The 26,154-nt window shown below is 36.2% G+C and overlaps 1 protein-coding gene and 1 long non-coding RNA gene across 2 annotated transcripts; one reads left to right on the forward strand and one right to left on the reverse strand.

Annotated features, from left to right (window-relative positions):
• Positions 1-651: 651 nt before the first annotated feature.
• Positions 652-4,409, reverse strand: LOC132191750 (Integrase-type DNA-binding superfamily protein). The gene is made up of 9 exons (XM_059606840.2): positions 4,052-4,409; positions 3,796-3,878; positions 3,668-3,676; positions 3,472-3,560; positions 3,056-3,129; positions 2,932-2,982; positions 2,326-2,384; positions 1,497-2,122; positions 652-1,046 (listed from the first exon to the last, which is right to left on the reverse strand). The coding sequence occupies exons 1-9, from the start codon at positions 4,270-4,272 to the stop codon at positions 993-995; spliced, it is 1,266 nt and encodes a 421-aa protein (XP_059462823.1). The 5' UTR covers positions 4,273-4,409; the 3' UTR covers positions 652-992.
• A 3,416-nt stretch (positions 4,410-7,825) lies between these two features.
• Positions 7,826-9,422, forward strand: LOC148583260 (uncharacterized). The gene is made up of 4 exons (XR_015909388.1): positions 7,826-8,360; positions 8,641-8,720; positions 8,846-8,905; positions 9,157-9,422. It is a non-coding gene; the product is annotated as an uncharacterized LOC148583260 (long non-coding RNA).
• Positions 9,423-26,154: the final 16,732 nt, after the last annotated feature.

Genomic DNA, 26,154 nt, shown 5'->3' on the forward strand with positions numbered 1-26,154 from the left:
TTTGCTATCATGTGTTCTGTTTGGGTTCTCCTTTGGGCTTCTTGAAGCTTGGTTTGCATTGAGTTTTCATCAAGTTCAATAGCCCAACCCAAAAAAAAAAAAAAAGTTTCTGGTGTGTACCGGAAATTGATTGAGCCATATGGTTTGGGATCATTACTTGGGCTTCCTTTTGGGCTACATCGGGTACAGCCTTAAGTTAGAAACTTAAGCAGAGCTTGATTTACAAATTTGGGATGCCAGAGGTCCCCCACACATTAACCCATTAAGGTAGTTTCGCCCCCGTTTATATATATATATATATATATATATGGTGTGGCTCTCTCTCAAGGTCCAGGCAAGTTTTTTGTAGAGCCAGTTTTTCCCCTCAAAAACTAGTGGAGCAATTGTGGTATCAATCTGAGAATATAGTTCAATGTAAGATGCATCTTTAACATGGAAACCATAAGGTTAGGTAACAAGGAGATCAATACAAAAATAATTTTGTGACTTATTAACCAGAAATTAAGCTACCATCCATCATCTTACATACTCAAGTGTTTGCTACATGGCAGTAAAGCCACAATAATTGCAAACAAATTAAGCCAAATGCATTTGAGATGTTACTAACAAGAAAATAAGACATCAGCATCTGCAGATACACTAATTTGCGCATGTTACAACTAGCTCCTCTTATTTCTGTACAAAAATATTCATGAAAGACTGAAATTTTCCCTATTCAATTTCTACGTTATTATGAACACGAGGACATATTTGTATTTCCTTTCTATATCCCTAGATCTGATTGTAGAAATAAGCCTGCAACCATCAAGTAAAAATCCTCATTTCTTAAGATAAATAAACTAAGCTCTCCATACTCTTGAGTCTGAGCTCTTCATACACTTCCTGAGATGTTTGCTGATGTTTGCTACAGAGTGCATAAACCCTTCCAGATAGAAGAAGTCAAAGCCGATTTCCGCCTCTCACCAAAATTTAGATAAAAAGGAAATGTGTTGTTATTCCTCCGCATGAAAGAGTGTGTAAGTTGAACTGGTCTCAGTCTTTGTAACCTGCAGGCAAAGGTTTAAGCTTTTTTAGGGTTGTATGGGTATAGGAAAATGCATTAGGGAAGAGATCTCCCTGATGCCATCTTACCATTAAACCTGGGACTGGAGGGGTAATATTACAATTGTTTTCAAATAACTCATGGATCAGTTATTGTCCCTGCCATCGCATTATTGTTAGATACTAAATGCACAAGGTGTTAGGGTCAATTTCTTAATGTTGTTTACTGATAATTAGTCTCATGTGGTATAAAAGAGATGCACAAACTCTTCTCCTGTCAAACTTTACTATTAGCATCAATCTCTCCTGTCAGATATTTTTGGAAATAATGCATAATAAGAAATTTAAAGTAACAATCTCCATAGCTTATAGCATTGTCTTATTTTTTTTTTCTTTGGGGATGAATATTTTCTTTAGTTCTTAAGAAAACAAGCTCTCATAAGAAATATACCAACCTCAGCTGTGCGAGAAAGTCCAGTCGGAAGAACAGGAACAAGAGACGTCCAGAGAATAGGATCTACTAAGGGATCAACAGTATTGTAGCTGGTCATAAGCGGTGCAGATAAGAAAGGAGTCAATGGGTAGACATTTCTCTGAAGAGACAATCCCCCACTCATTCCTAGTGCAGCTCCAACTCTCCCAGTTCCAACATCACTTGTGGATTTCTCAACTGCCTTGCCATAGTCCATCTTGTTGATGGTATTTTTGTCTTCGTTCTCATCATTATCAACGCCGTTTTCTTGCTTTTTTGATGCTTTCTCTTGCAAACTCTTGTAGGCAGCTGACCGTGACAAGATGCTCAAGGCAGAGACGGTAGAACCTTTATGCTTTCTTCCTTCATTGGGCACACCCAATCGTGGCATCTGGTATGGTTCGGTAGGCTGAACTTCCCATTCCAGTGTTTTCAGTTCGACACCAATATCTCCGGCATGCTTTGTTTCTTCCGATGATTTTGTCCCAGTGTATCCTTGACGAGTTTTATTGGCCCCCCACCACTTGATATAACTTGTCAAGTCAATCCTTCTTTCACTGCAGAAAGTGGCAAAATATTCACTTTCTGCAGCAGGATCATCGCCTGTACCTTTAAATAAGATAGACCAGTAATATAGTTGTTAATGCTTCACGAGCAAGCACAAATGGAAGAAATTAAAAATAAAATAAAAATAGAAGCTTATATTTGCTAATTTTTAGGCAAAAGATGGTGTACTCAGTTATTAGGTGAATTTGTACTCTCATAAAAAAAAAATTGAAATTTGCTTGAACATAAAAGTCATCAGAACTTACTATAATGCATACTGTTGAAGTAGTCAGATCCAGCCATACCACCAAACGGCTCCCATCGACTGCTTTGTGATAGCATCGGGTATGGAGTAGAAAGCAAAAGCATAAGATCAGTAATGATCAAATCAAAGAAACATCAAGTACTTCAAGCATCTACCAACAGGAAAGGAACAACACTATAAAAGAACTAGTGATTTAATCATTCTGTTCCAGGTAGCATGCCAGACAATTAATCATAACTCTATCAATATTTTTCAAGGAATATCACACTAAATTATTAGATTTCTCATAAATGAATTCAGAGAAGATCATTAAAGAAATTGGTAACATATGTTATACACTTCCTGCTGAATACTTCACTAAAATTAAATTTGATTAACAAGAAAGAATTTCTTTCTCCCCTTGGGGCCAATTACTTATATATAACACACACACACAAAAAAAAAAAACCTTTAGGTGCCTAAAACTCCCTAGTGGGTAAGAAACCGTTACAGAGTGATTTCCACTAAGTGCTTAAGATTTTCCAAACCAGCATTCCTTGGGAAAAACATGACTTCCTAACTTATACTCTGGCAGCAAATATTATATATTTTGCATGCATGAAATTACCTGGAAAGCCCACGATATTTAGAAATTCCTCTTGAGAAACCACTGCTCTTTCTGCAGAGAGTATCAAATATAAGGGACACTGCAAATTCAGTTAAACAAAATAAATTTAAAAAGTAAATCACACCTCCGCAGGGATGCAAGGTATTCTTCTCTTGAGACATTCTGCATCTCTTCAAGATCCCTTGTATAATCAGTAACCTGCAGCAAACATATCCCAAGTCATGAAGATAGTAATATAAAATTGGAAATGGGAAGAATCCTATGAGCCAAATAAGGAATACAAGAAAACACCTTTTTCCTTTAACTACAATATTTATACAAAAAGATCCAAGTTATAAATAATTAGATCAATAAAAATATCAGTATCAAGTTGACGGGGCTAATAAAAATCAGAACCAGTGATCAAAAGAAGTTCATGAGACCTAAAAATTAAAGAGAGATCAAGAAAAGAAACCATTCTTGAACGATAAGAGAAGGACAACAAGTACAAACGGATTCAACATAGAAGCTTATTTTTGTCTTGAAAAGTGGTTAACTAACAGGAAAATTAATGAGAGTGCCAGGGCCCCAATATTTTAAGGCAGCAAGATCATAAGCTCTAGCTGCAGCCTCCTCATCATCATATGCTCCTGTTACACAAACGTCCTTTATATAAGATAACGTCATTAGCAAGTTTACCCACAAAAGAAGAAAGAAAGAAAAGATGGGAAAAGATACGTTACAGCCACTAACTCACCCAAGTAAACTGGAATAATGATTTGTGTACCAACCATCCCATGCAAGAAACGAAAAACAGTGTCAGCAACACAGATAAACAAACCAATGGGTAAATTGTTAGATATTCCTGTGGAGGGCGAGAGAGACCTTGTTTTCCCTTCTTATTCTGATTCTGGTTCCAGGTACTTTTGTCCCAAAGGTGAGCCTCATAACGACCAGTCCATCTATGCCTTTTGTTCCATCAAAATTGGAAACGACGAAGAAGAGTCAAAATTCAAACCAGCAAGCAGATTCGACGCTAATACAAATTCTCGGCGCAGAATAAACTCCGATTCGCGTGAATTTTCTCAGCAACCAAAGATATTTCAACAGAAAACTAAAATATTGAGAGCCGGAACAGTACCTGGTGACTCCACGGTAAATGGAGCTGCGTTTTCCGGCGGCGCAGGGAGGCATTTTGCTGATGCGCTCCTTGGCAGTACATCCTCTCTCCTTCTTTGCTTTCTTCAGTCCTCTGTACAGCAATAGCTGATCGTTCGCTATCACCGCCTCAGACGCCTCTGCCCCGCCGCCACCACCACCGACTTCCGATTTCAAACCGGGATCAGAGGAAGACGAAGCCATAGCTGAATCCAAACCCTAACCCTAGGAGAGAGAAAAACAGAAATCCAGCAACAGAGGAAGAGAGTGTGTTTATCTGAGTGTCTGGGGATTTGGTTTGCTTTGAATTGTTTTTTTGAGCGACTGTGGAGGGGAAAACTACAGTTAGAGGGTGGGGAGGACTGAGGAGAAGTTTGGAGGTGGTGAATTTACGGATACGTCCTGATGCTGATTAGGCAATTACGTAGGGGGGAATTAGATCAGTTGGGGGTAGAAAAGGGTGTAACGGCTAGGATGGGTGGAAGGGTAATTGTGTAATTGGGGTTGGTTTGAAAGTGTAGGAGGCCACGTGGAGGTCCATCGCCACCTGTCTGCTGCTTTGTCAAAAAAGCCAGTGTAAACCTGTCAGAGGGCCACATTTTTCTCCGAAAATTCCACCGAAGCCAGTCGTTATCTCTTTCACGAATCATGAGTCATACAACGATAGTGGGACCCACCCGCCTCCACGTACAAAATCTTTTGATTATTGTTTTTGTGAATCATGAAATGTTAACACCTTTATTGACCATATAGTATAATCATTGTCATTATGTAATAATTACTTACAGCAAAAACCCATACGACTCATAACGTGGGATTTATTTATTTATTTATTTTTAAAAAGTGGTTCATGTGGGATAAGAAGGCAAATAAATATGATAATTAAGTGTGAAAATAACATTATTTTGTGACACTTTGTAAAGTTAATTCAGTAAATAAATCATTAAAATATTTTATGAATGTTAAATCTCAATTTCTTATAAAATAAGGGTGGATTTTATATATAATATTAAGGAGTTCCTTAATGTTCACAACCTAGGGAATCCTGCTTGATAGGTGCCCCAAAGCAAACAAGCCTTTGCCCGGAATGGATGTCCTTAATGTGGAAAATGTCAAACATGCATATCCTGCAGCAACTGGATATCTAACTCGAATCGGTGACTCTTGCAGGTTGTGGCTTTATGCTTCTGCTCCACTTGTCAATGGAAAGGTGGGATGAAGAGCATCATTATTTGCTCACCAAATTTTGATCTGGAACTTTTCCTTTCAAGGATTCTGTAGAATTACACAATTCATATGAAGTTCAATGGACCAATGTAAGGAAGAAAGCAATAGATTGATAGAAGAAAGTGTGACAATGCAAGTCCTAATGACTCGAAGAAAGAGAAAATATGGCTCTGAATATAGACCTTATAGATCATCAAGGGATGCCCATTAGAAGTAATTTTTCTTGTATGAATCATACAAACTTGAAGTTCATCAGTTTGAATGGTTTCATAAGTGAAATACTGGAAACAGGATCGTGAGCCACAACTTGGTAAAGATTCTTTTTCAGCTCCAAGACCCCCTCCAATCTAGATTAAAGAGAAGGCAACTAATTTGAAAAACATATCTATGTAGGTCTCATGGTAATACATAAGTTCATTCACTTGGATAAAGGACATGGGAAAACATACAACAGCTCATAACTTTTACAGAGTGCACAATGTTCAAAATCTGGTTCTGCAATTAATTTGGTCCTAGTTACATCAGCATATGGAGATGGCTTCAAACTTTATAGGCATGTGTTTTGCAAGTGAATTAGGAAACATTCAATTCTTTTTGCAAATCAAAACAATAAGAAATTGTGATAAAATTTCTATAAAGTTGAAGTTAGTTCAATTTCCTAGCTCCAAATCATTGTTGCAATGCTTGAAACTGCATTGCAACTCCTTACAAGGCTAAAGATCCATCCTACCAACATGTTATAGCATTACCTTCTGTTCACAATCATGTAATCCACCTAAGAAAAGAACCATATTTTTAGATACTAGGCATGATTATAAATTTGTTTAAACCATAAGGAGCACTGAATTTAACAAAAAAAAAAAAAAACCATAAAGAGGAGGGCCCTGAAGAGGATACACTCTCTGACCCGCTCCCTGAAATGTAGGATCCCACTTTGCAGAGCCAGACATTGCCTCAAAGCCTTCTTTATCGCTGTTCCAGAAAAGCCAAGAATGATATTATTTGAAAGAACTCCTACGTTCTTGTGTCTAGAAATTCCACAAGAGTAAACTGCATGTCAAAAAAAAACGTGGAGACAAAAACAACAAATCAGGAGCCTACTATCTATGTTTAGCCATGCTAACATCATAACTTTATAATGTCAGTTAACCCCATTAGCTGCTTTAGGTGATCCCTATACATTAGATAAGCAAGTTTAAAAAAAGACAGAAGTTTACCAGAGAACAAAAAAGAAAGAAAAGAATAAAAGAAAAAGTACAATTAGAAGACCCTAAATATAATCAGGCAAGAATGTCATTCATTTTGCTTGAATGGTGCTGCTACATACAGAGAGGTGACAGCTTCACAGACAATAAAGTCAATTTGTGCAACTGCGTCAAGGTCAACAAATAAAGAACTGCCGGGACAAAAGTTAAAGAAAAATAAAATTGAATCAGTCATAACTCAATGTGGATCAGCATAGCCAACAAAATCTAATTACCAAAGCCGTCACAACTGAAATCTAGTTACATGCTGCAATCCAATCCATACACCCCACTACCTCTTTCTCAGCCATGTCACAAAACATCCATACACCCACTACTGCCCAACCAACCAAAAATGCTAATGAGTGGCCCTTTCCATTTGTGCAGTAGATGTGCTGCCTTTGTCCTTGTCCCTGGATCACACCACTGTCCTCAATAGGTTGGAATGCCTACATCAAACAATATAATGGTTGAAAAGTTTGGAAGACAATAAAATGTTAAGAGCACTCACTTGCACATGCTAAACAAATTTTAGAAATTTTCTCCTCATGAATAGAAGAAAATGTCATAGACAAACAAAAAATAGAAATAGCTAAGGACATTCATAAAATTTCATTAGAAGAACAAAAGTTCACAAATTGAGGCAAAGTAGAAAACTGGGAAACATCATGCACACTTCATATATTTCCACACTATTAGCTAGAAAAACAATTTGGTACACTTTAATAGAAAAATGACTCATTAATAAATCCGACCGAATCTAAACTAACATGTAAAAAGAAAGGAATAGCAAGACAAAGCAAGCAACTTACAGTAAAAAGGAATTTTGTATGACAGAGGGGCTCTCCACCTTATATTTGTGGGTGCTCACCACAAATATTGCCAAACTGTTGTCCAAAGGAACCACATCAATTATGACACAATGAACATAACCAAATGCGAATTGTGTCATATTGAACCTCTTGTCCTCTAAATGGAGTATAATAGGGGGAGAAGACTCCTTGCATTTATCAAGAAATGAAATTCCACGACCTTTAAGATTCCCTAAAAGCCACTTGTTGTCGTCCAAACAGTAAACAAGCAACATTGCATCATCTGTTATCCAATACAATTTGTAGCCCACGGCTAAAGCCTTTCCTCCATCATATCCTAGAGGGCATTTGGGGTGGATGTAGCGCTCAGACAAAATTTCCCAATATCGATGGCTTAGGTCGTACTGAAAAAACTTAGCTTTTCCATCTAAAAATGGTTCGCCACTTTCTGTAAGCGATGCAATTAGAATCCTGTTTGGGTTCTCAAGGGCTGCACAAATATAGTGAGATTCCATAGGAAATGGAGGCGGGGCCAAGGTATCCCATCTTCTAGTGATGGGGTCATAAACCTCAATCGGAGGGTGAAGGCGAGAGTGATAAAGCTTTACAAAGGAAACTTCCTCGTATTCCTCTATGAGCCCTTCCTCATATTCCTCTTCCTCATATTGCTCTTCCTCATATTCATCTTCCTCATAATCCTCTTCCTCATATTCCCAACAAATATCCCAACAAGTAGTAGATTCAGTTAAAATATTCTCACCTACAATAAAGAGCTTACCATCTAGCAATAAGCTTTGAGGGTCAAGTCTCGGGAAAATCATGGACGCAGCACGAAGCACGTCAACGATAGGCCACCAGTAGACATCCAGCACATTCAGATTGGGAGAAAACGTAAAACGATCCGAAGACGACGAGTGAAGTTGGCCACCAAAAGTGTATATATTGGTGCCTAGGGCCGCAAAGCTTGACATGTGTGGCAGCCTTCCCTCCCAGTACGGAAAAAGCTCCGGTACCTCACTCCCTACCGGTCCTTCTGCAAAAATCTTGATTTTATACCATTTGTAATATAGCATTCCATAAGCTGCAAGCACATAAGGGATATATCCTTAAGTGCCTTCTTTCACCCGAGTTCTGTGAGCCACAGAGGCAACTCCTTAGATTAATACCTTAATTTCTCTATTATTTTTTTTTATCAAATATGTATCTCACTTGCATATTGCTTTGTTTCTACCTAACTTTCTTGCTGCTGTAAGATGGAAGCTAATTTCTGCTTGCATTATATTTTCTAGATATCTAGCTACTGCGTCTTCTGATAACACTGTCAAGATATGGAATGTTGATGGCTTCACATTAGAGAAAACTCTAACAGGTATTCATCAAGTTACAACTTTCTATTGTGCTTGCCGTTTTCTTTGCTTGTCAAAAATAGACCCGATAGTTACTATTGAGCCAAAGTTGATATTGATTTTGCTTCTCCATGCATGTACTTTCCAGGACATCAACGCTGGGTATGGGACTGTGTGTTCTCAGTAGATGGTGCCTATCTTATAACAGGTATTTGTATTAAAATCTCTTTATTTTGAGTACCTGACCCTTGATAATTTCTCTTTCAAAGCAGCTTGGGTTCTACTACTTAATATTTAGGATTTAGGCTATTATGATCTATTAAACAAATCTTCTTTCAAACCATTTGATTTGGCACACAACTCGCTCATATACATTTTCTAGAGTAATACAAGAAGCAGCTCTTCCTAGATTATATTCACTCCAATTAATTTTTGCACCTCCATCCTTTCTCCGTGCAGCTTCGTCTGACACAACAGCGAGACTTTGGAACATGTCAACTGTCGAAGAAATCAAGGTGTATCAGGACATCATAAAGCAACTGTTTACTGTGCTCTCCATGATGGAGCCGAACCCTCTCCTTCGTGAATCTACAGTACTCTTAGTTTGCTTCATGTGAATTCGTGTATGAGCATGTGGCAGTAACATTTTTGTACATTGATTAAACATGTATACCCTGAATGAAAAGATCAGTTGTTCTGGAATGGGATACGGGTCATTGTGAGAAGTCAACATGGTTTTTTGCCATTAATAATTGCTATGGAAAAAGTCTCAGAATTTTACTCTGCCACTGAAAAGGTTATCAAATACTAGCAACTAGTAATATTAGCAGAATGATGCAAACTTGAATGTGAGTGAGATCTTGAAGTCACTTACCCCTTTAGTTTGTGATATTGTTGTGTATGTGAGTTTCCATGGATTTATTGCCTTCATGGGCATGAACATTTACATTGTTAGATGAACCGCATAAATGTTGTGTCGTTTCTTTCAAAAAGCGTGATTTTCCCAAAAGATTGAACATCTAAAAAGAGTTTTGGGTCCTATAGTGAATATGCTGGCAAGAAAACTTTGCATTACGAGCAAAGAGGTTGAGTTTTTTTTTTTTTTTTTTAATTTTTTTTTTAATTATTATTATTATTATTATCAGAAAACATTTCTATCATTTTGAATCACAGAGAAGGACGTTGCATCATCATTGGAAGATTGAGGTAACATTGAAAAAATTGAAAGTTAAAGAAATTGCAAATTTGGTAGTTTGAGGGAGGTAAATGTAGTTTTCTCCCAAAAAAAAAAAAAATTGTTCGATTGTCATTGTTTTCTGAGATTTAGCAATACATTTAGAATTTGCCTAGTTCCATGTACATACCTAATTGGTTTTCTGTGAAATTGAAAATTCCATCACCTTTTGTACTTCCATCAGGTATGAGATGCTGCAATGAAGAAATCTCGTAGTGTTTGATCAATTCAAGATAGATTAGGATATCTTGGCAAAAATTTTACTCAACAACCAACTTTCCGAAAATCTTAAACAATGCACAGTTATGTAGTGCTTCCGACCAAAATTTGCAACAATTTAAAACATAGATAGTTCTATACATCAGATTTTCAAATTCTGCATCAAATCAACACATCCAGTACCCATCTTCACCAGTAATCCAACACAAATCCTAGCTGACGGAGTCTCCAAATCATCTGTCTCCCCATAATATGATGCTCCAACAATGAATTCTGAAGCTGTCTCAAAAGACATCTTACAAAAATGAGATATTGATTCGGCTATTCTCCCAAGTCTATTTATCGGACGATAGCCACCCGAATGAGTCATATAGTCAGCAATAAGGGTTAGGTGGCACATATTGACAGAAATACCATAAGAGCCGAAGACGTGTTGTATTTCCCTGATGGTTTCTCTGGCAGCTTCCACTCCATAAGTGGTTAGCATAGAATGTATGTTATTGGAATATAAATATCTGACATCAAGAACATCCTGGAACTGCCACAATGTACTGAAATCTGGTTTGCAGAGCCGGAAGTTTTTTTTTTTTTGTTTGGTTGTTTTTGTTTTTGATGAATAAGCATTTTCATTCAAACAACTAAACCAAATACAAAGTAGCACCAAATACAAACCCTTCCAACGGGCCAAGAAACACAGCCTCACAGAGGCTAAACCAGCCAAAACAAATCAACCCCAAACCTGCAAAAACCAGCTAACAGCAAAACAAAACAACTAAAAACAGAACAAGCCCTTACAAAGGACAGAAAAACATAACAAGCCAGGACTGTATAGAAGCACCTCCTGCATAGAAAAATATGATTTTTTTTGAAAAATAATTGGTTTTTATTGTTATTTATGTGTAGTCTTTTCACGGTTGGCTGGAATTATTAGAAACTGATCCAAATGCAAAAGCTCAGCAACAAATCTTCACAAAAAAAAAAAAAAAAAATTATGTGGGCTTGGACTAGGAGCAAGAAAAATATTTAGAGAAATTGCAATTAATCTGCGCAATTTCCACAAAGCTGACTTGTTTTGCGGTGATGTAATTGGACGGATTCAGATAAGTGTACCATCACTGAATGTTGCGTTTCCATTTTCCTTGTTGAAGGCTAACATGATGCATCCATCCAAAGAAAATAGATATGACGAGATTTCTCTTTTTGAAGGGATTAAAGGAGACATTGTTAACTTTTGTCATATGGTAGGCATGTTAGTTAAAAACTACATTGAATTTAAGAATATGTGCACTGACCTAAAGTTTTTTTTCTCAAAAATATTTATTGAAGGCATAGAAAATGGGCATGAACTGCTCGAAATGAGTTGTTATCAACTCTTTCACCCAGCTTTTTATGATGAAAAAGACCGTGTAGGTTTTAGTACTTTGGCAAATGAGTATAGGGACAAAGTGGAGTTGACGTTCGACAAGGAGCTGCAACTAGTGGGTGAAAAATATGGACTCACATCTTGGTTTGACACTGTCAATGACCCTAAGCTTTCTAAACCTCTGAAACTGATACTTGACTTTTTTACGGTAAAAACCCAATATGCCACCCTTCTCCGTTCAATTAAATTAGGTATGAACATTCCTCATAAAATAGAGAAGGGTGGCATATTGGGTTTTTACCGTAAAAAAGCCAAGTATCAGTTTCAGAGGTTTAGAAAGCTTAGGGTCAATGACAGTGTCAAACCAAGACGTGAGTCCATATTTTTCATCCACTAGTTGCAGCTCCTCGTCGAACGTCAACTCCAATTTGTCCCTATACTCATTTGCCAAAGTAATAAAACCTACATGGTCCTTTCCATCATAAAAAGCTAGGTGAAAGAGTTGATAACAACGCATTTCGAGCAGTTCATGCCCATTTTCTATGCCTTCAATAAATATTTTTGAGAAAAAAAAATTTAGGTCAGTGCACATATTCTTAAGTTCAATGTAGTTTTTAATTAACATGCCTACCATATGACGAAAGTTAACAATGTCTCCTTTAATCCCTTCAAAAAGAGAAATCTCGCCGTATCTATTTTCTTTGGATGGATGCATCACATTAGCCTTCAACAGGGAAAATAGAAACGTAACATTCAGTGATGGTACACTTATCTTAATCCGTCCAATTACATCACTGCAAAACAAGTCAGCTTTGTGGAAATTGCGCAAATTAATTGAAATTTCTCTAAATATTTTTCTTGCTCCTAGTCCAAGCCCACATAATTTTTTTTTTTGTTTTTTGTGAAGATTTGTTGCTGAGCTTTTGCATTTGGATCAGTTTCTAATAATTCCAGCCAACCGTGAAAAGACTACACATAAATAACAATAAAAAACATTTATTTTTCAAATTTTTTTTTTAAAAAAATTCATATTTTTCTATGCAGGAGGTGCTTCTATATAGTCTTGGCTTATGTTTTTCTGTCTTCCATTCAAATGCTGACACATCATCTAGTACATTTTAGGGAAATGCTAGAATGCAATCAATTCCCCACAATTTCCTCATAAAAGCTGAGGTGGCAAGTCCACTTATAATATTTTATTATTTATTTTTCACATAAATTAAAATCAAAATAAAAATAAAGAAAAGTTAATAAAAAAACTTAAAAAACTAGAAGGGGGTGGCCAGAATAGCATAGGGGTGGCCGAATAGCCGAAGCCACCCCATGGCCCTTTGGGGGTGGTTCAAAGGGCCAAAAAAAAATTTTAAGTATATTTTTTAAAAATGGGTTTGGCCTTTGGGGGTGGCCGATCCACCCCCAAGGGCCATGGGAGTGGCTTCGGCCACCCCCAAGGGCCATGGGAGTGGCTTCGGCCACCCCCATTCCGGCCATTGGGGTTGGCTTCTGCCACCCCCATGGCTCTTGGGGGTGGCCAATCCACCCCCAAGGGCCAAACCCATTTTTTTAAAAAAAAACTTTAAATTTTTTTTGGCCCTTGGGGGTGGATCGTCCACCCCCAAGGGCCATGGGGGTGGCTGAAGCCACCCCTATGCTATTCTGGGGTGGCCAGCCATCCCTAAGGGGTGGCTGGTTTTTTAAGTTTTTTTATTAACTTTTCTTTATTTTTATTTTGATTTTAATTTTTTTGAAAAACAAATAATAAAATATTATAAATAAACTTGCCACCTCAGCATTTATGAGAAAATTGTGGAGAATTGATTCCATTCTAGCATTTTCCTACATTTTAAGAAACTAAAACCAAAACATGTGTCTTCTAAACATTAAAAAACAATCCAGATCCAAGTTTCTCATTTTCTTAATCTAGCCGTCAGATGAATCTAAGGGTCTAAGATATTCCAATATCAAAACCCAAAAACAATCACAACTACAAGATTATATACTAAATTTGAATTAAAAAAATTAATTAATTATTTAATTTTTGATGGAGGAGAAGCACCCAGAGGGGCGGCGCGGCCCATCTGAGGGTGGCGCACGGCCACCCCTAGTCCATGGGGTGGCAGCGCCGCCACTACCAGAAGATCTGGGAGTGGCGAACGGCCATCCCTAGGCCATGGGGTGGCCGCGCGCCACCCCAGACAGATCTGCGGCCACCCCAGAGATGGCGGGGGTGGCCCGCGAGCCACCCCAGTGGTGGCGGGGTGGAGCGCGGGCCACCCCAGAAGGGACGAAGTGGCGGCGAGCCGCCCCCACCTCCCTCTGGGGTGGCTCGCCGGCCACCCGGAGTGGACTCTAAATTAATTTTTTTAAAAAAAATAATAATAAAACCTGATATATAATCAGGTGTGGTTGTTTTCTTTCTTATTGAGTCCTAAGCATAAAGTAATTGAAAAACAAAAAAAAACAAAATACTCAAAAGACAGACTTACGTAATTTTGTCCTGGCATGGGATCTTGTGGTAGAGCACTGGAATCTCTCCATGGTAGACTTTGCAATTCTTGACTTTGCAATTCTTGAATCTCTTCAACCTCCTCTGTTACAGGTATATTTTGGATGGTTTTCTCGTCCCGGAAGGCCGGATTTGAAGGTAGAGTCGCAGTCGCCATGGCAGCTGGTAGAGGCTTTTGCCTACTGAGTGATGTGAGTGGTGTGAGGTGAGCTTGTTTTTTCTCTGAAGACATGTAATAGCTTTAAAGAGTTGTAAACGTTCAGCTGTCTGGAAAAAGACAAATATTTCTCAAAATGGAGCACTTGTTCTGAAAGAGCCATTTATGGTGCAAAGACCAATATTTCCAGAAATTGAGCACTTATTTTGAAAGAGCCGTTTGTGCAGACTGCAGTCTTGAATACAGCTGCACACCGTAGTATAACACAAAGACTTATGATTATGCAAGGTCTTCGTTTTGAGAACAAATTTATGCGCTTAAAAGTAAAATATTACAGGCAAAGGCAAAGTTTATTAAAACGCCACTTAAACACACCGTTTCATTAACTTGGAGTCTTTCCTTTTTCTTGTATACCATACAGGGAAAGGAAAAGTTAACAACCTAAACTCTGTTGATTTCAAAATTCACAAAATTTTATATTTTTCCCTTAAAAAATCCTTTCTCCCGCGCGTTCTCCTGACAGGGAGCACTAATTGGTATCTGTCGAGGACGTACGTGTATGGTGGGGATCATTAATATAATTGTTATGAATGTACAAACAGATACCATTAGAATTATTTAATATGAATAATATTATTATAATATGTTATCGTAGTATAATTAAATTATTTAATTTTTGTTTTTAAATAAGATTGGTTTCGTTCTCCAAGAATTTTCTCTGATTAATAAAAGCTGTTTTTTTGTTGTTTTTGTTTAGTACCAAAAAGTATTCATATTTTTACATCATTTTATTTATTTATTTATTTACTATAGAATGTAACGTATAAAAATTTAAAAAATCAATTGAATGACCGAATAAATTGTTTTTATTTTATTTTTTATTATTATTATTAATAAATTTCATTATGTATATTTGCTTATGGACAAACATTTGGTGTTTTGCTATAAATTTTTCATTGATTTTACCCATTTGTATTGTTCACTATTGATTGGTTGGTTTGTGCTATTTCGTGATAATATTTACATGGGATTCCTCATTTATTTTACAAATAACTTTTGTTGACTTTTTTCTCGTAAGATCAATTATATGAAAAATAGGAGTTATTTATAAATATTGACATATTTTCATTCATATTCTATTTTATATTACTGAGAATATTTATAAATAAAAATAGTTTAGATAAGATAAAAATCTTTAAAGAATGTAGATATAATTTTTTATGAGTTTAGATCACTTAATCTGTACGTAAAAAATAATATTTATCATTTTGCATTTAGTTATTTTTATATAAGAATCTTACCTTACTGATTACTGAATATATTGAACCATTATAAACTTTCATAAATATGGGTGAAAATAAATGAGCAGTTAGAGCAAGTCATATCTTATAAAAAAAAAAAAAAAAAAAAAAAAAAAAAAAAGCCCTGTCATGCATGGTCGTCGTGGGTATATATATTTTGTAAGGATAAAGTTTTTCTCTAAATTGGGTTGGAGAAATTTCCTTCAATCTACTCTATAAAAGTGATATGTGTCTTTTTTATAATAACATGTGAGATACACATGAGTTTTTTATAAAATTTATTCTAATTTTGTCCCTGCTATTAAGAAAACATGTGCATCTCACATGTTCATGGGACACGTGTCACTTTTATAGATTAAATTGAAAAAAATTCTTCTAACTCAATTTGAAAGAAAACTTTGTCCATTTTTTAAAGCTTTTACAGTAATGGGTTTGTATATTCATAATGGAAATCGAAACACTCCAATTGGATGATGTAAAAATCACGTATTAATGAATAAGATAATAAAAATGGACTATATATATTTAATAGTCTAGTATGAACGTACTCTGAAGAGCCATGCTTTAATAGCTGGTAAATACAGTAAGTACTTAAGTGTACATATTTTTGCTTTAGGGACCACAAATGTGTAGAGATATTTGCTTTTGGACCTTTTCTCTGACCGAGAGTGGTTGTAGTAAAGGAATATGTGTGCGCGACTGTGATGTACAGTACAGAGTCTCACACAAGAACTTGGAGAATCTCGCTCATAAGAAACTGTGACGTAAGGAGCTACTTATAACTTAACCCCATTGTAAGCAAAAAGTTACATGCTTTTGTCTTTTTAAAGATTTAATGGTACTTTGGTCCGAATGTTAAATTGATTTTTTTTTTCATCAACTTTTAACCTTTTATGGAAGCCCCAAAAACGTTTCAATCTTGTTTGAGTGCATATTAAAATAAATTCTACACAATTAAATTTTTTAACTAATATTATCAAGCACTCACTCCAATCATTAACGAGAATAAACTTACAACCCCTCCTTATATCTTCTCTAATGCCTTTCTTTGTCATATGGTACATTTTCTTTAATGTTAGGTAATTTGGTTCTCACAATAATCATATGAAAATTATCTGATAACTATTAGAATTATTTAATTGAAAAATATTTATATCTTTTCTTTTCATATCAGATTTTTTTTATATATATAAAAAAAAAATTGGAAAATACATTCATTTATAAATTTTGTAAATAAATTGAATTAAAACAATATTTAATAAAAATTTAATTTTTCCATCTATCATAAATATTAATTATAAATTTAAAATACATTAACAAAACTAATAAAACTATTTGAACGCGTGTCTTGCATCCACCCAAAAAGGCATGAAGAGAGAGAGAGGGGGTAAATTATGTAATTGGGAATATCTTCCATTTGGTCATGACATAAAAGTCCCATTTTTTGCCCACCAATCAATAAATGACAAATCAGCTTATCACAAGTTACAAAATGACCTTGGCTGCACCAGATTATCCCTCCTAAAAAAGTTTCCAACCCATTATTTATCTCTTACCGAAAAAATCTGATTTTCGCCGCCCAGCCCACCGCATGGCCGGAGCCGGCCGCACCCACCGCCCGAAACAGGCCACCACCCACGCCCAGCCAGCTTCTAAAATCCCTCGCCGGTGGCCACGCCACCCAGCAGGCTACCACCCATGCCGCCCAACCTACAATCCCCTCGGGCCACCGCCCACCGCCCAGATTCGAACCCCACCACGGCCATGGCTGCTACGGTTGTACGCCACCACTGCTCCTGCTGTTTTTGATTTGCCTTTTGTGATTTGTATAGTTGCAGAGGATTGATTTGTACAGTGATCATAGCTAGCAAATCGACATAGATTTCTCCGATTCTTGCTTTTTTTTTTGGGGGGTTATTTTGTTTCATTTTGTTGCTTTTACATCAATTTGTGGTGCAAAAATGTGATGAAATTTGAAAGAAACTGTAATTGGCATGATGGACATCTCCAATTGAGTTAACGCTGGATTAACGCTTTGATTGCTATAGTGTGTTTGGTGCACAATGAATATCCATTTCAAAAAAAAAAAAAAAAAACTTCAGATGGGCGGCGTGTGCTTGGCAGAGCCAACTGGGCGTCGTGGGCTTGGCGGAGCCGGCTGGGCGGCGTGGGATTTTTGAAGACGGGCGGGGCGGCGTCTCTGCCAAGGAGGTGGCGGCGTGGTTTGGTCGGCACGGTTGGCGTGGCCTGGGCAGTGGCAGTGTGAAGTTTGGGAATACATTTGGGTTCAGACCGTTTTGTACGCTTTTGTTGTTTTCGCTTGATATTTAGGATATTATCTAGTGCTGCCAAGCTCATTTTGTAATTTGTGATAATCTGATTTGTCACTCATTTATTGGTGGACAAACACAGGGATGTTTTTGCCAAGACCGTATAGAAGACACACTCTGTAATTACATGCATTTTCCAACGTCAAAACAAATAACAAAGTATAAACGAGCCATAAAATTATCTGCCACAAAAAGAGAGATGGGTCCCTTGAAAGCAGAATGGAAATTAATCAGCACATCACCGCCGTGATGTAACAATTGCAGGAAAGGAGTGCTCGTCCCATAATTCTGGGGCTATGGTCCCTATTTTCACTTTTCAATGCAAGTACGATTAAATTATTTAATTTTGTTTTTTTAAATAGGCTTGGTTTTGTTTTTCGAGAATTTTCTCTTAGTAATAATTTTTATGAGTAATGATACGCAGAACGCCAAGCGTGCATGAACAGTCATGCACGCCTAGCGTTCTTTTTTTTTTAAAAAAAAAAAAAAAAAAATTCTTATTATTTTAAAATATTAAATACGCTGGGCGTGCCCTCTTTATCATCACTCATTTTTTATTGTTGTTTGATTAGCACCAAGAAGTGTATGAGAGGGCTTCGGGGGGCATAGGCTCAACAAAGATAAAACATCAATCTTCTTCAGCCGAAATACTAAGCAGGAGGCCCGACTACATTTTACAGTTGGCAGGCGTTCCTACCTTGCAACAGTTTAATACATATCTGGGACTGCCTACTTTAGTGGGGAGATCACGTGTTAGTGAGTTCCATAATATATTGAGAGAGTCAAAAGGAGAGTGAATGATTGGAAGACGAAGTTTTTATCTCAAGCCAGCAAAGAAATTCTCTTAAAAGCGGTGATTCAAGCTATCCACACCTATAGTTTTTGTTTTACCTAAAGAATTGTGCAGGGAGTTAAATTCATTTGATGAGCTGAGAAAAAATGAGGTTTACAAAATCCTAAGGTGGCATGGGGTTTTGTGACCTAACTTGTTTTAACAAAGCATTATTAGCCAAATAATGTTAGAGATTAATCCAAACTCTCGAGATATGGGCTCGACATAATGCTGTGGTGCATGGGGGCGAGTTTATCCATCCCAACAGAATTGTCCAAGGGGCGAGGGTAACACTTCAACAATTCCTTACAGTTTCAGGGGGAGGAGAGGCAACGGAAGGGGCTATGCAACAAGCAACGACTGTATCAGTGAAATGGGAAAATCCTCATTTTGGGCGCTATAAGGTGAATTGGGACGTGGCTGTAGACACTCACAGAAAATGTTTGGGCTGTGGGATAATAGTTTAGGACCACAAAGGTTTCGTCATTGTTGCATAGAGCAAGAGGTTGAACGTCCTCAAAGAATTGATGATCGCGGAAGACATGTCAGCCCTAGTGGCTGTGGAATTTAGTTGGAATTTGGGACTGCCAGACATAATTCTTGAGGGAGACTCATTACAGGTCGTCCAAGCCATGAGGGACCATGGACAAAATCTGAGACCTTATGGACAGATTGTGGACGACGCTCGAACAATTTTACAGATGCAATGAAGTAGATGGTTTCCCACGTCAAGCGGGAAGCAAACAAAGCGGCCCACTACCTAGTGAAAACTGCCCTCACTTGCACCATTTAGCGAATATAGGTAGAGGAAATACCCAATTGTATTCATGACCTTGTTACATTAGAGCAACTTGCTATTTCTGTTTAGAGATTTATGCTCTAGTTGTTTTCTTAAGGAATGAAATTATCAATTTTCCGAAGAAAAAAAAAGAGTATAAATATTTTTACATAATTTTTCATTTACTATAAAATATAACGTATAAAAATTTAAAAAAGTGATTGACCATATAAATTGATTTTTTATGAACAAAATAATAACAAATGAGAAATTTCAAACATGTATATTTGCCTATGGACAAAAATTTGGTGTTTTACCGATTGATTTAAAGATTTGTTGCACTGAAAATTTGAAATTAGTGAATTAAAGTTGAGGAATTTGATTTATTTATTTATATTTTATAAAATCGGTTGTGTTATAATTAACTTATATAGTCTTATACATATATCTTAACACAATCCAATCTGACATATAATAACTAGGGTTGACAACTTTTTACAGGACCTACGAATCGGGTACGAACTCAAATATAAAATTAACAAGTTAAGGATGAAGGGTCTGACTTATTTAATTAAATTGATCGGATTATAGTCAACCTATATAATCTTTTTTTTTTTTTTTTTTTTTAAGCAAGTCAACCTATATAATTTTATACGCATATCTCGACATGAAAACATATAAACCATCTTTTGTAAAAGCGTACTTTGTCGCTATAACAGGAACCAAAAAATGGCTTATACCTAAATTCCTTATTTTTCATTGATTAGACAAATAATTTTTTAACTTTTGTTGACTTTTTTCATTTGCATTAAACATTGAAAAATATGAAAATATTTGTTGGACATATCTTTTACGCCCAAACAAATGCAATCTGAATTCTTAGTACATATAATATTTAAAATTGTTACAATTAAGATCAATATGAATGATACGATAATATTTTATATCATAGTTTCTCCCTGAATAAAGTTATCATAGCTTCTTTTTTTTTTCTTTTTTTTTTTTTCTCTTGATTGTCTTGTATAGCTTCTTATAGGAGTTTATAGGTGGATTTATAGCTTGAATACTTGATGTATAGTTTCTGTGTTCAGGGAATAATTGTAATTCCTAGAGTTTTTGGTTGTATGACCCGAGTGCATTGTAATACTTTGCTGTTAAATGATAGAATTTACTCGTTCATAAAAAATAAAAAATGATAAAATAAGACATTGTTATTATAAATATTAACATATTTTCATTAATATTCTATATATTTCTGAGATTATTTATAAATCAAAACTATTTAGATAAAAAAACTTTATAAAATATTGTAGACGTCAATTTTTTAAACTCGCTACTGAATTAATGAGTTAGATGACTTAAGTAGTACTGTGTTTGGCAAATGCCCTTAGCTAGAAGAAACGAATTAATGTATATAGCGTCGTATGATGTCATGTAATACAAAAGTAAGAATTTAGTGTACCTTTTAAATGTTTATAGACAATTGACATTATTTTACATGGATTAGAGGATATTTCCTCTAGACTGATTTGAAGAAAATTTATGTCCAAAGTAAAATGATTTTTAAGAAGTGTATATAGCGTCATTTACTACAGAATTAATGTGTATATAGCGTCATTTAATACCGTCTGTAAGAAGTGTTTTCATCACTCTTTTTAAAACTGCACTTTCAGCATGGTAGTGCAATTTGGTGAACACAAAATCCAAAATTCACTATCATATTTTCTTCGGTTGCTTCTAAAAAATGTTAATTTGTTGATAATTATTTCAGTTTAGCATAACATAATTTTGTGTAGGTGGGGGTGTGAATAGGTCATAAATTAATAATCTTTTACCAAGTATCGAATGCGGATAGCAAAAGTAAGATGCAGATACCAAAAATCATTATCCGCATATGCATTTTCTTGTATATATGCTTTTTGGCAGGATATTGGTGCCTATATAGGTTGAGTGCCTATTTTTACATTTTTAATAATATTTTTATTACTATTTTTGTTTTGACAAAAGATACATATAATTTTTTATTTAGGTTACCTACGGTGAATTTTTTTTTTTTTTTTTATTGGACATGTCCTGTTAAAAATAAAAAATAAAAAATTGATAGGATTGCTTATAATTTAAAAAATAAACATATTTTTCTTCAAAAATTAAGGAGCGGAGCCAAATTTAATATTTACATATGAGAAATGCTGTGGCAGTGAAAATCACCATTAAGGTGAAACATACATATTAACGCATCCAAAATCCTATAATAATTTTTACAACCATGTACATCAAAGAATAAGCATTTGAAATTACATGTAGTATTTCTGTTTCACATTTTTAAATGGATAGGTTGCTTCTATCTATTCACTTTTTTTTTTTAAAAAAAAAAAGACATAATATTCAGTTAATCTAGATTAAAAAAAAAAGAAAGATATTTTCTCCAAACTGAGTTAGAGGAGTCTATAAAATTATTCAGTGTCTTTTGAGCATGTGAAGCACATACCTTTTAATAGTCTAATATATAAAATTTTCATATGTTTTTTTGAGAATGTTGAAAGCACATTTTTTTTAATACTATTAAAAACAGCATGTCTTTCTTACATGCTAAAAAAAAAATAAAAATAATAAATTGAGTTGGAAGAAGTTCCTAGATCCTAGCAAGGTGATAATTGATAATGACTATTCTCCATGCTTAAGCTATTTTTCTTTTCTTTTCTTTCTTTCTACTTTTTTAATTATTATTATTATCTAAGACATTTTTCTCAAAAAAAAAAAACTTTATAAAGTTAAATTATAATGTAGTTATTGAGAAGACGCGCAAAATTTGGTAGAAGAATAGTTAAGCTAGAAACTACAGAAGCATTCTTAAGCCCAAATATTCCAATGACAATAATATGCGAGCAATGTCATTAAAGGAAGGTTGTTAAATAATGCACTAAAAATAATATTATTATTTCTTCAATAACCAAAATTTATTTTTTTTATTTTTTATTTATTTTTGAAAGTACATCAGAAATTGAAATAGAGGGCAAAAGAATCCTCTCCATTTCACTTGAAATGGAGGGGGTCCATTTAGTGCATTTAGGAGGGTAATATTGTCCATTTATTTTTTGAGTAAAATGTTTTGGACAAATATGCCCTCCTAATTGCAATAAATGGATACTTGAAATGAGAGGATCTATTTCCGTATTAGGGTGCCTATCATTGTTAAATATGCCAAAATGGTGATTAAATTTATTACAAGCAGCATTATGACTATTTTTTGTTGTTTAATGTTGGATTAATTCGGTGGCCACCCAACCATCAATCACCATAAGGCAAAAATCAACAATTATTTGAATTTGATAAATTTATCTATAATCTTTCTTTTATATATATATATATATATATATATTCTTGTTTATCATTATTTATATTTTTACTATTATTTTCTAAAACGTTTTCATAAAAAGAAAATAAAAACTAAGCTATAATTTAAAACCTGCGGTATTAGTAACTAGTAATTGATAAATATATATGCAACGTTCACCTACAATTACATAGACATAATTTAAGGAAATTCAAGAAAAAGAAAGAAAGAACATACCTCATAAATCATAATAGTGGCCGGTTAATTAAAGTTAGAGTGGAGTAACTTTTACTTAATGTACTTACCAAAAACCTAGCTACCTATACATAATTTATTAAATGAAGTCTCATCTGCCTAACAGATGAAATTTATTTATTTGGGGGTCTTCGTTGCAATAAATGAAGCTTGTTTGTCTTAATTACAAGCACAGTTGAGTCACAGGGTTTTCGAGAATTTTGAGTCGGTTTTGTTGAAAGAGAGAAGAGGATCAGGTTCATCTATAGGAATTGTAGTCTCCAAAGGCATTTTGGCCGAGTTTATTTTTCGTCGTTTTTACTATTGTTCAATGAAAGACGCAGAGAAAAAGAAGGTAGCTTGTATTTTGAAGCAGAAAATGAATAAACACATGTCACGTGAAAGGAAAAATTCTTCTATTAGAATGTACACCTATTCTGTTATTAGAATAACAGATTGAAGATTCATTTCAATTTGAATCTTCAATCTGTTTCTGGCAAGTAAAAGTAAATATACACCTATATAAACTGTACTTGAGATTTATTAAAGCTTCTCCGATCAGGTCATCAGTCTCCCATTTCTACCCCATCTCGTCCACAACCTCAGAAATTAGATTGGCTTGTCTCTTTTGATTCGCACAGGCATGAAAGTATTTTGTATTTCTATCCCCAAACTGCATCCAATCTTCCTTCGCTCTTTGTCGCCAATACAGATCCTCCTCCTCCTGTTTTTTTTTTTAAGTCCATGTGTAGCTTTCGGAATAGGTCCGTATCCATCTCCTTAGGATTTTCCTGGCATGCAGTTATTTGTTCAGAAAGCTGTATTATTTGCTGGCCCTCTTTTCTTCCGTGAACCCGTTTCCATTCTTGTAAGCCCTGTTTGCTCTCCTTTAATTTTCTGTTCACTGATCTCCATGTGCCGCTCTCCACCCCTTTGACCCTCCAAATGTTTTTTATCACCTCTTTACAGGCCTTATTGTCTGCCCATATTGCTTCATATCTGAACCCTCTTCTCTTCCTGCTCCTCATGATACGGCCTGCAAGATTAATTATTAAGGAATGATGATCAGAGAATACAGCTACCTCCGAAAACACATCCACATTGGGAAACCTTTCACACCATGCAGCATTAGCTACTACTCGATCTAATTTTTCCATCACAAAATCACTCCCTGTTTTTCCATTATTCCACGTGCATAAAGGACCTCGGCATTCTAGTTCGCTTAACCCACAATATTCCAAAGTGGTTTTAAAATTCGCCATAAGATAGTTGGGTCGGAGGCCTCCACCAACCTTCTCCGATTGGTCAAGTATTTCGTTAAAATCACCGGCACAAATCCACGGGCCCGAAACAAATGTTTTGAGATATCTTAAAAGGTTCCATGCCTCACCTCTTTTATGCGTTTCCGGATGACCGTAAAAACCTGTGAAAAACCATGGACTTGAATTCAAAGGAGAGATAACTGCATTGATGTGTCTATTGCTGTAATTCTGAATTTCAATTCCCAACCCATCCTTCCAGAGTAGTGCCAAACCTCCACTTCTTCCAATACTGTCAACAACCAACATATTAGAAAATTCAATTTTTTGCTTAATAACTGACATTTTATTTTTTTGTAATTTGGTTTCCATTAGGAAAACCAAATCGGGGCACTTATCTTTCACCTTTCGGCATAGTTCCCGAATTGTCGCAGGGTTCCCAAGCCCTCGACAATTCCAACATAAAATTTTCATGTCGGTCGGCGGGGCTGTGAAACAGACCCCGCCAGTCCCGATCCATAAGTAAATTCCACGTCCTCATCACGCAAAGCTAATGAACTATCCCCCTTGGGCTTCATTCTTCTATGCACAGGTGCCATCTTTCCTTCATGTTCAACACCGTAATCACCCAGTTGCTTTCGTTTCCCATTAGCCTCAATTTGCTGGATTTCATTCGGCCACTGTTGTCCAGCTCGTGCTCTTCTTTTCCATTTCTGCACCACGTGTCCCGAGCTGGCTCTTTCATTGTTTGACACTTCAGTTCTCTTATCTTCACGTGGCGCAATCCCATGCAAATCAACCCTTTGTACAGATGGCCCAATCTCTTTATTACTGTCCCGGATTATAGCTTGCGTGCCAGCTCTCTCCTTAATGCCAGCTCTCCCCACAATTCCGCCCTTTCCAAAACTGCAATATTCTCTCCCCGCGAACCCTTCTTCTACATTAATGCTGTCTTCTTTCCCCTTTAAGATTCCACCCGTTAGCTCATTTAAAAAATTTCCTTCCTTAACCTGTGCCTCTTGAAACGCATCCTTGGGGTTTTCCTTAAACAGATGGGTTCCCATATTCGTATTAACTGAAATCCCCTCAATAAAGTCCCCATGATTCCCGCCTGTAATTGCTCCCCCGTCATAATTGCTTTCTTCGGCCGTAACTGACATGGCCTCTTCCGCTGCGATCTTCTCTGGGTTCATCGGAACATCTGTATTGGGTGTTTCTACCGCCTTCGATGACTGTGCTGCCCCGTTTCCATCCGAGAACTGGCTGCTGCTGGTTCGGTCATCCCTCCCACCAAAAGCCTTTCGACCCCTCCCTGTCTCCTCATCATGCCATTCAGACGGGTAGGATTGTGAAAATTCCCTTCGTTGTCTTGGTGAAGGTACTCGAAGCCAAGGACCATACTGTTTCTCTGATTCTCTAATTCGATATCCTCCTCGAATAGTGCATCCCTCCCGTCCATGCCAGATTTTTCCATAGTCAAAGCAATACTTGGGCAACTTCTCATAACGAAAACCAATAAGAACTTGCTTGCCGAGAAGATTGATAACTCGGCCTCTAGCAAGGGGTTTCGTTACGTCAATTCTGATTCTAACTCGTAAGTATTCCCCCCACCCCACTCCTTCCTCATCAGTGTCAACTTCCTCCACCGTTCCCATCGTGGCTCCTATTTGAAAGCCCACCTCCTTTCCCATACACGCCAAAGGAAGGTTGAACATTCTAACCCAGAAAACCGCATGATCAAATACAATCTCAGAAGGTGAAGATAGGCCGTCGAAATCTTCGACGGAGAAAAGATTTCCCTCGAATATCCAAGGTCTCCCTTCCAACACCCTTACTTTATCCCATTCCTTCTCGAATTCCACTAGAAATAAGTTCTCCCCCATCACCTTAAAAGTAAGGTGACTCGATGG

Source organism: Corylus avellana, chromosome 10, assembly GCF_965113065.1.
Source record: "Corylus avellana chromosome 10, dhCorAvel1.hap1.2, whole genome shotgun sequence".
Taxonomy (NCBI): Eukaryota; Viridiplantae; Streptophyta; class Magnoliopsida; order Fagales; family Betulaceae; genus Corylus; species Corylus avellana.